This window comes from Euwallacea fornicatus, chromosome 3, assembly GCF_040115645.1.
Source record: "Euwallacea fornicatus isolate EFF26 chromosome 3, ASM4011564v1, whole genome shotgun sequence".
Classification (NCBI taxonomy): Eukaryota; Metazoa; Arthropoda; class Insecta; order Coleoptera; family Curculionidae; genus Euwallacea; species Euwallacea fornicatus.
In genome coordinates this window covers 4,924,406-4,941,387 of record NC_089543.1, presented here as the reverse complement: position 1 = coordinate 4,941,387, position 16,982 = coordinate 4,924,406, and the positions used below count along the sequence as shown (strand labels likewise).

The following is a 16,982-nucleotide window of genomic DNA, read 5'->3' as shown; positions in this document are numbered from 1 at the left end:
TATACTTTAATAAAATCTATAGAGTATTAAATCAGGATATATAAGACATATTTATATAATTAATTAATAAATTTTTAATATATTAATTAAATTAGACATTACGTGAATAATTTTTTCTTAATACAAACCTTCACCTACCCGCTAAAAAGATAAAAAATTCAAATGATTAAAAAAATGCGTAAATAAGAGCTATGTGTTGACATAATACCACAGTTCTGTGGGCTTATTAGGAAACTCGGAAAGGCTAACATGCCTGCTTGTTGTAACGTTAGTGCTTAAATTTTTCAGGGTATCCCCTAACATTTCTTTCACAAAGTCCAAACCGTGCGCACCAGATGGCACAGCAAAATAGCCGAACCGCACATAATAAATTTATAATTGCCTATCAAGAACTGTCGTTCCTCAGTAACTGAGACGCGGAATTTCCAGAGCGTTTTACACATTTTATATACAATAATTTCTTTTATTATTTATTCGCTGCAATATTGTGACTTTAACTGAATGAGAAGTGCTTCCCTCATGCCTTGCCTGCAGGCATTAAAATCGCCTAAAGCTCAAGTGTACCAATTTTTATTGCTCAAAAATGCAAAGTCTTTGGAAGAAAAACAGTACAATTTTGTTAAAATCTTGTGCAAACATTCTGTACTTATGGGTGTATGAACTAAAAAACTAACTGGGGGCTTCTATTAAACATCGCCTAAAACCTATCATTAAAGATTTATGAGCTTTTGAGGCAGAATAGTGAAAGAAATTACTATTTATTTAATTATTGCAAATATTAAATTATCAAAACAATAAAATAATTATAATTGTTATTAAGCTCAAATATTAAAGGTTTTCTACCATATAAAAGGGTACGTAGCCAGCAAACATTAAGGGGAAAAACAGACGCATGTGCTCACTAGCTGAAAGCACATTTTGAATTTTTGAGTAACTAAATCACACTCACACGTTCTTAATTAAACCAAAAAAATACGATTTTCAAAGGGCGGAAAGGCGCGGAAAGGTCTCTTTGAGTGAACACTTTTTCACACTTTTTCTTACATCGATATCTGATATGTATTTCGTCAACCAATCGAGGTCAACTCTTACCTAATATGCAGATTAATCGTATGATCATATCTCAAAATCCATAATAACGGTTATTATCAGAAATCTTTGAATTAACATATCGGAAATTATTTGCCGGTTTGAATAATCCTTTCATATCATATTTGCGTGATTGATACAAATTGGTTGATACGCACGTTCGTTGAGATATACTTGTTTAACTCTGTAATGGATCAACAAACTTTCATTCAGCTCTTAAACCAAGAGTTCTCCATCGTACTTGGTTAGTAAAACACAAAAACTTATAGTTCGTTCTATAATAATCATTGACATACTTCTTTGTTGTTTTTTTTTGTTAATTACGCGCATTTCACTCGATTGCCTACCATATGACCGCAATAAAACTAAATACATTACGAAGGGGATTTTTCCAGAGTCCGGTACTGTTCTCTTACATTAGTAGTTTGATACTTAGTAAGACAACCTGAAAAGAAATCTCATTTTGTCCGAATAAGGTATTGACTCGAGAGCAGTCCACATAATAATCGTTGCAGGTCACAAAAAACATATGTTAAATTATTGCTTTTTTTAGCTTTTAAACATAACTTGCGACACTGAGGACGCCACTATTCCAAAACGGCTTAAGTTAATGAACATGTCTATGAAATTTTTAATTTTGTGGCATCACCCATCAGCCTTCATCATAAAACTCTCCAACCGTTGATGGTTGTAGCGATATAGTCCAGTAAGCTCAGAAAACGTTTCCAAAAGGTCAGCTAAGGAGAAATAAAATTATTAAATGGGTACGACTTTCTGTAGAGTTAGTCCTGGACAAGAAATATCGAGTTTCTTTGGATGGTACGCGATAAAATCCACATGTATCATATTTTTAGCAGCTGGCTTCATATAGGTCATATCAAATGAATAAGTCTGGCGCACTAATGCTGATAACCAGAGCAAAGGAACTTATGATTAATTTTAAGCTTCACCAAATGCGTTTTGGATTATTCACAAAGTATCTATTAGTAAGTCACGTATGAACATTGCTGCAATAAATATTTTACTTTATTAATCATAGTGTATCGTAGAATGGTCACTTTTTGCTCAGCTAATTGTTGAATTAATTCCAAATTTTCCAAAGCTCGAAAGCGCGTTTTATACAGGATTCTCCATTAAGCGCGCGTCGGACGGTTACGACTTTATTGATGACTTTTATCGAAAATGGTGTTTACACTTATATGTAGGACCTTATAAGGTATATTTTAAAAATATTCTCATTTATACAGGGTATGTTAAAAGAAAAGATACAATACAAATTTGAAGCAAATTTGCAAGAAAGAATAAGAGAAGGATTTAATTCAGTTACCCTCTTAATACTACAAAACGCACTTTTTGAGTCCGTAAATACATCTATCGTGTGCGCTTTAAAAATTAACAGTAAAACTTGTAAAATAAAACAATACAAAAACCATAAAACTTTAATATAGTTAATTAAACGTAGTATCATAAACCATCAAAATAATAGTAGGGTTCCATTTGAAATTTTTACGTTTTGGCCATTTATTGATGTTCAAGTTGGCTCTATTTTTGCAAACACCCTGTAGAAAATATTAAGCAAAACTCGATACCATACTAAAATATGGACTTTCTACTGTATTGTGGCAAAAAATTGTTCCAAAATACCTTTCCATTTGTTAACAATTTGCAATTTAGCAGACACCTGCACCTATCACTTGCAACATTCAATTGCACATATCTTGAAAACTATTAATTATCAGAATACCAACGTATTAATAAACTAATATTGAGTGTAACATTCGAAAATTCAACAATAATTCGGATGTTTCATTAAAAAAACTAACATCAATTTGTAATGTATCTTTTTTTTGACATACCCCGTATAAATGAGAACATTTTTAACATGTGCCTTATAAGGTCCTACATATAATTGTAAAAACAATTTTCGATAAAAGCCATAAATAAGCCCGTAATTGTCTGACGTGCGCTTAACGAACAGCCCTGTATATTTTTTCTACAGCAAAAATAAATGATGAGAGTTGATTGTTATAAATAGTGGCTTACTAAGGATACATGAAGTTTATCTGGACTTTATGAGCGTTGCGAAAGAAATCAGGTTTAATAAATAACAATATTGCATGCCCGAGTGCTTGAACAATGATTATTGTTATATTGTTATCTGAATTTGTGCAAAATAATGTACGTAGTGGCTCAAAAAATCTTCGTCAGTTTTCTCCATGTTTGATATTTTACGCACAAAGCTGCAATAATTTTATATATATATTTTTTTATACTGCAATTTGTCTATTTTTATTTCTTGCATTTAATGCTTGATGAAAAAAAATTAATAAATGGCTTTTTCTTAAATTTCCCTTTTAGTTTTTTTCACTGCATATGCTTTTTGCGCATTCCTCACAGAGATGGCAGGTGGAAAAATATTGCATTTGTTGTGAAAAAAACCATCGTTTTCAACAGTTTTTTCCGCGTTTGATCTTATATGTATTTCAGTGTGATAGATTTCTTTAGAATTTCGTACTTTTTTTCACGATCCCAGGCATATCTTCGACATCAAGGAGATGTGGAACATTTAAACAGAATTTTCCCCTTTTAACGAGCACATATGAAGTTTAATTTTGATCAATTTGATGGATTCACAAAAATTTTGCATTAATTTTACGTGTTCAGAGCAAAAGCTCCACTTCAACCACTTCGGTTTAGTGAAATACAATTTTTCGCATTTGAATCGTTTGAGATTTGGCCGCATTAGTCCAACTACGTACGTTTTTCCATATTTCCTGCAAATCGGGAACTTTTGAAACGCTTAAACAGAATTTTCGCTGTTTTAACTGAAATAAATTGATCAATTTGATCGGTTGCAGAGCCAAATCCTCATTTTCGAGGGTCTATAATCGACTACATATGAATTTCTAACAACAATTAGTGTTCGACAGAATGCGGAGATATCGTGAATTTTCCGGAATTGCTTCAATTTCAAACTGCACCGTTTCATTTCTAAGAAAACGGCCTCAACATCTATTCTTAACTAAATGAAAGGCACTTCGCATGTCTACGCGTAATAACTGCAGTTCAATATCGGAAAAATCAAATATTTCTTTGCACATTTCATGGAAATCGCCAAATGGATAATGAAGTTCCGATACTATGGTCCTCTCGCATAAAAAGTGGTTCACTTCTGCCAAAAACAATCAGCGTCATTAAAACAGATTTAGCCAATGATACAGATTAGACTATAGTCCAATCCGTATCATTGGCTGACGTGTGAGCGACTATCATGGAGTGTGGTGGACTTACGTTAACACCTATAAGAGTAAAATTAGCGACATAAAAGGTTATCCAAGTTAGGAAAAGTGGGGTTGCATGTAAAGAGATAATCTATAAACAACTAAACTCATGGACGGTGGGCTATTCTTAGTTTTATAAATATCCTTAGTTAACGGTGCGCGCTCGTACTACGGACGAAAACTGTGAAAGTGCAATGATTTTAAGGACTGTTTTTTGGTATTCACTCTTATGTGTATTGTAAATTTTCAGGTAAGGATTAAGTGAAAAAGCGCATTTCTTTACAGGTCCGTTCAAAATTAAGAGTATTTTTAGTACCTGAACACTCCGACTGATGTTCCGTTTTTTCTCACTCTGACCTCTATCATGAAGTTAATTTCTAAAAATATTTTACTATCGTCTCACGCCGTGTTATCATTATAATATAGGTAGACGGTTTCGAAAACTTGAAACAGTAAGACCTTAAGTTAAATTTGAGCAGTTCTTGACATTTCAGTTTATTTTGGTCTGCTGCCGTACACAATTCATTAGTGAGCGCCTGGCTTAATACCTCGCAGTATGATTCTTTGGGCTCTCTAAAAAGAAAAATATGTCCAAACTCCGATTCGAACGCATTTCCAAAAAAAGACTGACCTTAAAAATATGACACACTATTTCGGTGTCATATTCAGGAATGATATAGCTGAGCAACTGTTCCAAGTAAGTACCCAAAAACGCCCTATATTGAAATACCTTCATTAAAAATGAGAACAAAAGGAGCGGTTAGTCACGTAACATTCAATCAGCGACTCATCTGGAAGGCCTGCGACAGCAAGACCAAGGAGTGGGCTTACAAAGGAGATCCCACAGAAGAGTAAAAATAAAATATATATGTTGACATGGCGCAGGAATAGCGTATAAAATCGTGAGACACCTGTGAGGAATGCTTTGAAACCAGGGTTTAAACCAATAAAATTGAAAATAATTTTAATGTTGGTACCGCAGTTTCATTTCTTTGCAGAAAAAATGTTTATATTTAAACTGGAATTTCCCACATTTACATTAGTGAATTCGAAAATATCTCCTAAGTTTTCAGATTAGAGGTATCGCACGTTTGTTGATTTTGCCAGCATTAGGTGTTATTAACAACACATAGTATACAGGGTGGGTTCTAAAAATATGAGTCACGGACGGATTGCTTCCACGAGATGGCCAAATATTGAACTGTGGGGTAATTTCGCGTACATAAGAGCCGGCAATGAAAGTTTACACAGACATCTTCGAGGCACAATAATTAGAAATAATTAGTAATGGCATATTTTCCTAAATATACGAGTGATTTCAAGTGAAATGCAGTGAATCCCCGACGATTACCTTAAATTTAAAAATCCCCAAAAATGCCCTACTAAACAATGTCAGCTGCGCGCGCGCATACTTTATGCACTCCTGAATGAGAGCCACCGCTTTTGGCGCATTCCTCATGAGGACGCATCCTCAAGCTTGCTGTAGTCTTAGAAAAGTTAGCTCAGCAACGGCAGTTGGAGTATGAGCACCAGTTGCGAACCAACTCAGCATCTAAAGGTTGTTTGGAATACCGACACATACTCGCGCCCCTCCTGAACACTTTTTCCGAATATTGGTCCACCACCTCAGAAATTTTGCAGTTGTCACGCAGATCTCTCAGAAAATTGTGGTTCTGCTCGCGTTCACATTACGATGTATAGACCTTTCACAAAAAATTTAGCAGATTCGGAATATTGGTTCGCTCGACGAGCACATCAGAAATTTTCTAATTTTGTCGCGTCACTTGTTGGAGGTTCACAAGCTCACAACTCAGATCGCTTTCTCAGAACTGTCACATTTGTTTGTAAAACATTTGTAAGACGTAATGTTGGTACCAAACTTGGTACTAATGTTGGTAATCTAAGTTAGGAATATAATCTTAGTTAACTGAAAATTTTTTAGGGGTTCCAATAGTGGGTGACACAGAGGCATCATATTGGCCGCTTTACGATGAGCCAATTCCCCTACAAAGACAGCGGCGACACCGGTTTCAGACCGGTCGAACCACCGGCATGTATTCTACCGCAGGAGCAGTACCACCGGCAGTACAATGTCGATGCCCAAACAGACGAGGAGGACGAGATGGTGACAACGGAACGCGAACTCGCAGAGGATGCCCAGTGGAAAAAAATACAACAGAATACATTTACGCGATGGGCAAACGAGCACCTCAAAACAGTTTCGAAACACATTGGAAACCTAGAGACTGATCTCAGTGATGGCCTCAGGCTTATTTCCCTCATCGAGGTACTGGCGAATAAGCAGCTACCCAAATACAACAAGAAACCCTCTTTTCGCTCTCAAAAGTTAGAAAATGTGTCAGTGGCTCTTAAATTCTTGCAGGACGATGAAGGGATTAGGATTGTTAACATTGGTAAGTTTGACATTCCTTATATAGTTTTTGTTCTATTTTCGACCGTTGAAAGTAAAACACGCCTTTGAGTAAAGTCACTAAAGCATGTAAATACATATTTATAGAAAACTCGTTTTGGGATTTATTTATACATGTAGCTGTTTATCGGCAGAAAAGGTGCGCTTGACCACCATTCTAGGTTTTTTAAACTCGAAAATTCGTCAGAACCATCACTAAGTTCCCAAGATTTTCATGTCACCTCAGCTAGACTCTTTAAACCCACTTGCGACTTTCATCCTTAGAGACACGCACCGATTTGCGAAACAGCAACAAAGGTACCACGGAACCTATTTCGGTCACTCTTCGTGTCAGCATCCGAAATATACTAGCCAAGAGATTCAATTTATTTAGATGATGTCAGGATGTGATATACTAGATTGTTGTGCTCATTAGGCAATTAACGCGACCACTTAATAACTCGCATGTACGTGAACGTTTAAGAATTCAGGTTCTGAAAAATAGCGGGGCGATTATGTAAGAGTTATTAAAACATTTTGGAGCCCCATTATGGTGACCTGAAGATGGGGCCAAGCTCTACATCAGAGAATGGCTATCGAGGAGTTTCTGGGAAGCAATTACATACAGATCTACTTAAGAGGTATAATTGGTTCCGTTCTCCACCTTCTTTTTCGTCGGAGATAAAAACGAATTTATTCCACATAGCATGGTCGCAAGTAATAGAATTGCTAATTGGACATAAGTACCTGGAAATAAACGTGATTTGGGTATATTTGCCCTATTCGTTAATACGTTGTTAATAGTAGCACTCCTGCAAGTACTCTGGGGTATTTTCAGACTCCGTTGATAACGGTTGAATCACGCAGTCTGCGCGAACCCCAATAAAAATCTAATATAGCAATTTAAAAAAATGGTGTCTATGGGAAACTTTTCTTACACTATGCGAAGATTGCAGCAATTATCGTCAATAACAATCTCCTAGACCTAGAAAGAATTTTAAAAAATCTAGCCCATGTAGAGTGCAGCATCACTTCAGAGAAGTTATTACCACACTCCATAATAATTTAAGTGGTACCAGACCAGACGGTTGCTGATTAATAATGGAAAAAGAAAGATGCCTATATATGGCATAAGCTGGTCGAGCAGAGAACGAGTACGCTCACTTAAAGCATTGATAAACATTGTATTATTAGGAGCGACTTGGTCAGTGTTTGTCAGTATTAATCAGTTTTTACATTGGGCGTAATTAAGTTTATCAAGATGGATTTATCGAAATTTTCTTGTAAACACACACCAGCGTTTAAAAACTGTATGAGTTTTGTTAGGACGTTAGATGAACAATTAAATGTTAAATATCACAACTAAAGGAAGCCACACCTTTTCGAACGCAGCTATCTAAATTTGAGATTCATATCTTTTTCATCAATTAAAAACGCATAATCTGTCGGAAAAGGCACATTTTAAATTTTCCGAATTTCGCTCATCGTTCCTGATCTAATGAGCCGCGCTTATATACAATTATTTCCACCCATTTCGTACTCCGACAGAGCACTGCAACACTCTCCAGTTTCTCCTATAGAACGACCGCAGTCAGACCTTTCCGCATTCCGTGTATGGGTCGAAGACTGGCGACGCTGAATGCCTTCAACTAACGCTTTAGTAACACTAATTTCTTTATATTTACGTTTTCTTTGCAATTATCAATAAAAACTTAATGTAAAAAAAAATACTACCTATGAGAAGCTCTTCTAACATTTTCTCAAGATCGCAGCAATTATCGCTAATAAAAATCTCCCAGATGTCGAAAGAATTTTAAAGATGGCAGCTTCTCTCGTAAATTCTAAACAGGTTCGGATAATGGCCTCCGGCATGAATTGCAGACCTGCAAAGCAATTCTTGCCGAATGCCTGCAATTCTCCAATATTTGCTCATCCTGGCAGGTTCCCATATAGCAAGTGATGTTATTTAGTCGGGAAATGTGAGGCGTGGTCTCCCATTCATCACCCACTCTCACCGTGATTTTTGAGTCTCTGTAATAGTCGTTGCTTTCAAGAAATTCCAACCTCGTGTCCCTCGGGCGCCATCAGAGTTGTTCATTAATTTATTCTTCTGTCTAAGAGCGCCTCTTGGAGTTTTCGCGGGTGGCCCTAATCCTTCGAATTTTGCCCAGGTTTCCGACTCGTTTCTTCGCCCTATCGCTGCTAATGCCCTTTCTGCAGCCATACATTCAGTTTGATTATGAATTTTTGCAAAACGTAAAATTATTCACCTGTTCCTTCAGAAAGCTAGGAACAACAAAAAAGGTACCTCTGCATAATTAAGGATTAATGTGTAACGTCTATAATAGAGTCGGTCAGCAAAATTTGGTCATGTAAGAGGAATTTGAAATGACATCATCAGCATCGTCATAGCGTGAGGCAAGGGTGGGTATCGGAAACCACTTTAACAAAAGCTACTCAAGATAAGTGCATCCTAAAGTGTGTCATACAGATCACGTTTCGCATTACTACTAACTCACAGATTTCTTAAGGATTTCTTAGAGAATGGCAGCCGAGGATGGACTGATATTAATGTAGATAATTTTAGTGCGTCCTAAACGCTTTCCAACCCAGTCGAAGGAATTCTAAAGGAATGCTAAAGGAGACGCATGTGTATGGACTGTTTTAACCACGCTTATCGAAACATGGCTTAAGCTTGCCTGTTGCCTGCGAAACTTCTTTGGGAAGTCAAGGACAGTCTGTTACATAAACGTTGCGGTTTTAACCTCATTCCTCGACGTCTATAGCTTTATACCATATTCATCGACTTATTTTTTTATAGCGAACACCTTGAGGATTTATTTCGATAATTGCTTGATGAGATAGTAGGCTGATCGCTACATGTAAATATAATTCTCTAAACGCAGGTAAAAGTAGTTTAATTTTTTTTATCTGAAGAGAGTTTCAGTCTCTAACAGCACTACAAAAAGGATTTATTGTTAGCAGCGAGACAGAGTGGAGGACACCTTCTTTTTGCTTGTTAAGAATTCCTCAGTTTAGGGCAAAAATAAGAATACCCGAACCATTTTAAACCTTCCAGAAAAGACTGTCTGACATTACGTATGAAATTCTTTTACTTGTTTCTAAATCCCCTTTAATCGTCACGAGAAGACCGCAGACGTTGAGACTGTGGTAAGGATCTGAACCGCAGTAGCTGCGACTGTGATACGATACGCTTCCTGTAGAACACGTAGATACAACTCATGTATTAAATGGCACCCCTTTATTTTGGGAATTATCATATTTGAATGCTGCCCACAAACATTAATTACCTTATAATTGAAACCTCATTGCTATTTTTAGAAATGTGTAAGTTCTCTCGTAAGCGCTATTACTGTATATGGTAATTTTTACGGCTTTCAGTCTTATCGAGACTTCGCAGGGTTCGTTAAACACTTTTTGTCATTTGTTAGGCAACCACGGAGCAAACGATAATTTTAATAATAAATATTTATTGAAGACTCGTAGTGAATTCCCAACTTCCAGACTGTATGTTAACAACGCCGAGATCAGTCTTATCTTATCTCGCGACTTCCAGTCAATTCTAGTTAAGGCCAATTTGCACATTTAAGCCACCAAAGGCTTTTCGATAAGCGCTGCCATTCACTGCAGCCATACGCATTCTTCAATACCAAGACGACGATAAAGTCCATTCCTCGGTAATCTTGAGTAGTTGAAAAATACGCTCACATATAATTAGTTAGTTGCTGATAGTGTAAATTATTTTGTTATTTATGAAGGTTCTTCACACGAAATTTATGAACAATCGCTACTAGTGCAATGCAAAATGATGATCTAAGGTGATTTTCTTATAACTATAACGTCACGCCGCTTAATGGGGGCGTTCGTTAAATACAAACAGGAAACAAATTTGTCATTAAACAGTTAGGGGGAATTGGCTATGAGCTGATGGTTTTGAAGCTCATTAGTCCTGGTTGATAACAGAAAACAGAAACATTAATTTCGTTTGGTTGGCGTGAATTGCTTAATTATTTAAAGCTGGGAAATTAGGCAAGAAAAAATTGTAACAAGGAAAACTAAAAAACTACGAGAAGAAATGGGTCAGAAAATGCGGAAAATCAACGCAATGCCCTATTATTGCGATATGAAAAAATGGGGCTAATGGAAATTTTTCAAAAAGTGATCGGTTTAGTGGGATCTCAAGAAATCCAGGTCCTGAAGTTGAAGGTTTCAATATTTAATGTACATTAAAATTTCCAGTGCGACGTGAGCCCGCTCCAAAACTGGCTTTCTCATCAAGCTGGTTTTAGTCGGATCAGCTTTCTTCCCAGGATTTCATGCTAAAAAACTCCTCAAAATTTCTTAAGATTTCCCGAGAAACGTGGAGAATATTTTCAAAAACTTAAGACTCTTAAGAAGGAAAAAAGCCTCAGAGCATCCTCAACACATCTCGTTGACGCAAGTCAGTGTTTTTATTATTTTTTTAGAAAATTAACGTAACGTCTAACAGAACAATCCGTTTCATGAAAATTAGTGAATTAAATCACTAAAAATTTTTAAAAAGAAAAAAAAATCATAATTTCAAAATTCCTCATTGCGGGGAGTTCTAGTTCCGTCCTCCTCCCGGCCGTTTTTTTACGGATTCAGTAACAAAATTCTCGAATCGGATAAATTTGATGAATAATTAACACATTCATGTAGCATATTCCTCCAAAATCTATAGGTTTTTATGGCCTCGTTGCTGAGTATTTAAGTAGCGCAAACATAACGATCAGTTAAAGTGATTTAAACCCGTAAGGCAAATGCGTTAAGATTGATGAATATACTTACAAATCTATTTTACTAATACAAATAGCACAACATACTTTTAAACTGACCATGCAGTTAAGCGAGTTCGATCATTTTGACCTTTTTAGGTAAGTTTTCACAAAACTTTTACTCCCAAATGTAGTCATTAAAATTATGGTGATTTACATTGGACTCTTCAGAAGAACATCTTCGATGTGATTTCAAAAGAAAAATGCTGCTTGAAGAGAAGAAGAGAAATTTTAATTGGCTCAGTGATGTTGCTGAAACCTATTGAATCGTTTTTTTTTTCTCTTTCAGATTCCACCCATATAGTAGACTGCAAATTAAAGCTAATATTAGGATTAATATGGACCTTAATTCTACACTACTCAATCTCCTTGCCCATATGGGAGGGGGAAGACGACCTCAGCAACGGTGGAACAGAATCGACACCAAAACAAAGGTGACAATTCCAATATATGATGAATTCAAGAGTTAATTCTTAATCAAATGTTATCATATGATCGGGCTAAGTTCATGCATAGTTGCTTATTTTTGTGTGCGGTGTGTCCCAAATTGGTCTTCCATGCGTTGGGATCTTGGAAACTATAGGAGGTACAAAACCGGTTAAATGAAGAAAGTTCTGAATAATTGCGCTAGTAACGTAATGACAACGGCGGAACGGCTCTAACCGTTGTGGATTTTGAGAAATTTTGAAAAAGTTAAAATAACGTATTAAAAAAAACTAGTAAAAGCCCTTTATTTGTACCATTGTGTTTTTAAGCAAAAAGTACATTTGGAGATGAAATTTCAAGAAAACAGTTTGGTTTTCTTGGCACATCATCGCCATGGTTTTAACAGATTCGCGTCATATTCAACAGTTTTTACGAAAATAACTATTTTACTCGCAGGTAAAAAAACACAAATTCCATGGTTATTCTTAACTGACGCATCTTAAAGTTGATTGTAGATGGCTTAACAGAGAGGAGTTAAACCAGCAATACAGATTAACGTCATTTCTAATTTTTGCATGTAAAATAAATAAGCATGCAAGCGAATTTGGTAAGCATCTTCCATGCATAATTCAGTGTATTCCATAAGCAAGTGCTTCGTATCTACACGTCATCTGAAGTTCAATAATTTTAAACGTATCTACACCATAAGCTTTAAGATGGTCGTCATTAGGATTCTTTTTTGGATTTCTGCCAAATTCTACCGTAATGAAAAATTTTGGATTTTTGTATCGCTTGATAATTGCTTATCGAATTGTAGATCCAGAAGTGGCTTAATTTACTAATACGAATTGTTTTTGATCCAGGTTAATGAATTGGATCCAAAGTAAAATTCCTGATTTACCCATTAAAAATTTTACAACAGACTGGAATGATGGGAAGAGACTTGGAGCATTGGTTGATTCGGTGGCTCCTGGATTATGTCCCGACTGGCCGGTAAGACACAATTTGCGAGCCGAAAGTGGTTACATCAAATTTTTCAAGTTAATTTACAACAATTGGTGTGACTCATACGTTTTTACAGGATTGGGACCCCAAGGACTCAATCCAAAACGCATCTGAGGCAATGGGGCTGGCAGATGATTGGCTCAATATACCCCAATTGATAAAACCTGAAGAAATTGTGAACCCCAACATTGACGAACAGTCAATGATGACCTATCTGTCTCAATATCCTAATGCCAAGCTTAAGGGTGGAGCGCCTTTGAGGCCTCGAACCAGTCCAACTAAGTAAGTATTCGGTACAGCGTTAAATTGTCAAGAAGGGAGGCATTACAGAGGCTTAATGAACAGTGAAGTATGTGCAAACATATCTGTAATGCTTCTCTAAAAACTGGATTTGGACTATGTATCTGCAGATTATTCTGGCTTCTTTTACTTGTTGTGGATTTGAATTTTTTTAAATTGAGCGAATTGGCAAAACAAGAATTAATTCACCGTTTTCTTTATTTATATCTTCAGAATCGCACCACCTAGGTAAGTGAACTCTAGGAGTTGAACGTGATTTATTTAACACAAAATGAGTGATATCGTTCATGGCATTACTAACAATTTCAAGGAAAATCTTGTTAAGATATCACATTGTACGGAGCGCTTATCTCAGGCGAAAAAAAGGATCAATTTTTCAAAATTTACATTAAAAAGCCTTACAATACTTCACAGCTATTAACAGCCACAAAAACATTGAAACATTATGTGTTCTCATATCTCATCATTTGCTGCGAATATTGTTTAATGGTCTTGATAGCGCTAAGAATGCTTAAGCGCTTTTGAACACCCAATGAAATTTTTGGCAGAAGCGATTTTTATATATATCTTTAAAGTCGTATGAGTAAAATTCCTAATTAACGGGTAATTTTGAAAGGGGAAAAAGTCCGCTCGGAAGAAAGTATTTTATCACAAAAATATGCCGCAAGTCTCTAAGAATTATGGAAAAATGCATAAATTTTGGAAAAATGTGCAGAAAATCATGTGCCTCGATACCAATCTCAAAATCGCAGTTGATCATGTTTGTCTTTTTAAATTGCGCATCTTTAAATTTATAGCAAAAATAAGCATTTGCTGGTGACGCGGTCAGCAATTATATCGGATATTCTAATTTAAAAAAAAGCCTAAAATCACTAACTGGTGCCTTATCAATATTTCCAGGGTAAGAGTATATGGTCCAGGAATAGAACCCACAGGGCCGGTGGTTGGCGCTACGGTAAACTTCACGGTCGAAACTTTCTCGGCTGGTAAAGGCAACGTTGACGTTATAATTGAAAACCCGCGAGGCCAAAAGGAACCCGTCGATGTAAGGTTTAACAATGACAGGAACCTTACTTATACTGTGTCTTACACTCCTCAAATGGAGGGCCAACACAAGATATACGTTAAATACTCTGGAAGGGATGTTCCAAAGAGCCCGTTCTTGGTCAAAGTAGAGGGTCACGCTGGGGACCCTAGCAAAGTCACTGCTTCAGGCCCCGGACTTCAGCAAGATGGCGTGTTTGTTAATAAGGCCACATATTTCGATATTTCTACCAAAAGTAAATTTTAATTTCTGAACGACAAAACATAAGTAAAATGTATTTTTTAGATGCTGGCAGAGGAGTTCCGGAGGTGGTGATCCTAGACCCTTCGGGAAACAAGAACTCAGTACCAGTAAAAGTGCGACAAACCACTCCAGATCTGTGGCGATGCGAATACCTCTCGTGTGCCGTAGGGCTACATTCCGTAAACATCTTCTTCGCTGGCCAACCTATTCCAAACAGTCCATTTGGAGTTCGAATATCTCCAGCATCAGACTACAGAAAAGTTAAAGCCAGCGGTAGAGGGTTGCAACCAACAGGAGTTAGAGTTAAAGATGAGGCTGATTTCAACATTTATACTGAAGGTGCTGGAGAAGGAGTACCAGAAGTCCAAATCATCGGTCCTGCTGGGGTTAAAGAGAACTGCAAAATTACCAAAGTAGAAGGGAACATATATCACTGTGCCTATCATCCGTTGAAAGAGGGCCGATATAGAGTGATGATCAGCTTTGCTGGGCACGAGATTCACAAGTCTCCTTTCGAAGTGAATGTTGGACCGTACAAGGAAACGTTAATTCAAGCCTACGGACCGGGTCTGTCAGGAGGAGTAGTTAATTATCCAGCTCTATTCACTGTGGAGACAAACGGTGAAACCGGAGCTCTAGGTTTCAGCATTCAAGGCCCGTCTCAGGCCAAAATCGAGTGTCACGACAACGGAGATGGATCTGCGGATGTGCGGTACTACCCCACAGCTCCCGGCGAATATGCAGTACACATCCTTTGCGACAACGAAGACATTCCGAAAAGCCCGTACATTTCGCACGTTTTACCACAAACTGATTATTATCCCGAAAAAGTCGAGGTTTATGGTGAAGGAGTTGAACCCAATGGCCCGCAAAAAGACGTACAAACCAACTTTAAAATCGACACCCGAAAAGCGGGTTCTGCGCCTTTGGATGTTAAAGTAACGCAAGGAAATTCCAAGAAAGTCGATGTTAAGCTCGTGGAGCACGCCGATGGCATTATTGAAGCTTCTTACATTCCTAAAAATGGAGATCGTCATACAGTTCAGGTTAACTATGGCGGTGTTGCAGTTAAGAACTCGCCATATCGGGTTTACGTCGGGGAACCTCCCGATGCAGCTAAAGTGTTGTGCTTCGGACCCGGGGTTGAAGATGGGGTCAAGCCCGGAGTCCCTACTCATTTCAATATAGATGCCAGGTAATTTTCTTTAACTTTCCTCTCATAAGGTTGAGTTTTTACTGATAAAACTAAAGAAAAGTAACAAGAAGACGAACTGATATAAATTCATGCTAAATGACGAAAAAAATTACAGGGAGGCTGGCGATGGTGACCTAGACGTCCGTCTAATAAACGAAGACACCCGTAAAGATGTTCCAGTTAAACTAACCGACAATGGAGACCGAACATACACTGTTGACTATGAAGCCCCGCAACCTGGTAACTACTCAGTATCCCTGGATTATGGCGGTTTGAGGGTACCCACCACTCCTATTAAGATTAAAGTTGAACCTAACGTGGACGTCTCCAAAATCAAAGTCGATGGACTGGAACCGAGTAAGTTTCTTATTATCTTTGATAAACTTTAATTCTCAAACTCACCAAAGCTAATAGCAACTTTCTGCCCTGACTACAGCGGCCCCTATAAACAGTCTACAACAATTTAGAGTCATAACCCAAGATGCCGGCAAAGCGGAATTCGCGATATCTATAACAAGCCCCTCGGGAAGTAAAGTCAAAGCTCATGTTATACCCACACATGAGGGCTATTTAGTTAATTTCACCCCAACCCAACTAGGAGAATACTTGCTAGGAATTTCTTTCGGGGGAGAACCAATTTCCCACCGACCGTTCAAACTGACATGCCTAACTGGAAGTGACCCCACTAAAGTCAAAGCCTCAGGCCCCGGCTTACGCAGAGGAATTGTAAATAGACCTGCAGAATTTATTATTGACACGCGAGGAGGAGGAGGGGGAGGTCTTGGGGTCACGGTTGAAGGCCCTTGCGAAGCTGCGATTAACTGCAGAGATAACGGTGATGGAACGTGCTCAGTGGCGTATCTCCCTACCGAAGTAGGAGATTATGGGATTAATATAACATTCAATGATGACCACATCCCTGGAAGCCCCTTCCAGGTGTTTGTGGAACCTGAGGTCGATATGAATATGATTAAGGTGTCAGGAAGCGGGATTCAATTACATGGTAATCTGGTGTGCGTAAACATGTGGGTTTTCACTCAACTGGATGTTGTGTTGTTTGATTTAAAATAATGATGTATTAACAGCGTAACGCTTAGATGGATATAAATTTTATTTGTTGTCTTACCTAGAACTCTTTAGACTGAGAAATCGTTGTAGAATTTCTCAGCTT

The 16,982-nt window shown here is 37.4% G+C and overlaps 1 protein-coding gene across 4 annotated transcripts in view; it reads left to right on the top strand.

Annotated features, from left to right (window-relative positions):
* Nucleotides 1-4,419: 4,419 nt before the first annotated feature.
* The window catches only part of cher (filamin-A), a 29,547-nt gene continuing 16,984 nt past the window's right edge, over nt 4,420-16,982 (top strand). Inside the window, exons 1-10 of one of the 4 annotated variants that reach the window (XM_066302269.1) lie at nt 4,420-4,620; nt 6,313-6,784; nt 11,887-12,031; nt 12,887-13,016; nt 13,105-13,310; nt 13,542-13,556; nt 14,229-14,608; nt 14,659-15,811; nt 15,927-16,168; nt 16,248-16,814. In XM_066302269.1, the coding sequence (XP_066158366.1) occupies nt 6,361-6,784; nt 11,887-12,031; nt 12,887-13,016; nt 13,105-13,310; nt 13,542-13,556; nt 14,229-14,608; nt 14,659-15,811; nt 15,927-16,168; nt 16,248-16,814 (3,262 nt within the window). In that variant the 5' untranslated portion in view covers nt 4,420-4,620; nt 6,313-6,360. Of the gene's footprint in view, nt 4,621-4,802; nt 5,068-6,312; nt 6,785-11,886; nt 12,032-12,886; nt 13,017-13,104; nt 13,311-13,541; nt 13,557-14,228; nt 14,609-14,658; nt 15,812-15,926; nt 16,169-16,247; nt 16,815-16,982 lie in introns of those variants that run through there. The other 3 variants (XM_066302270.1, XM_066302271.1, XM_066302272.1) reach the window with 3 other exon arrangements.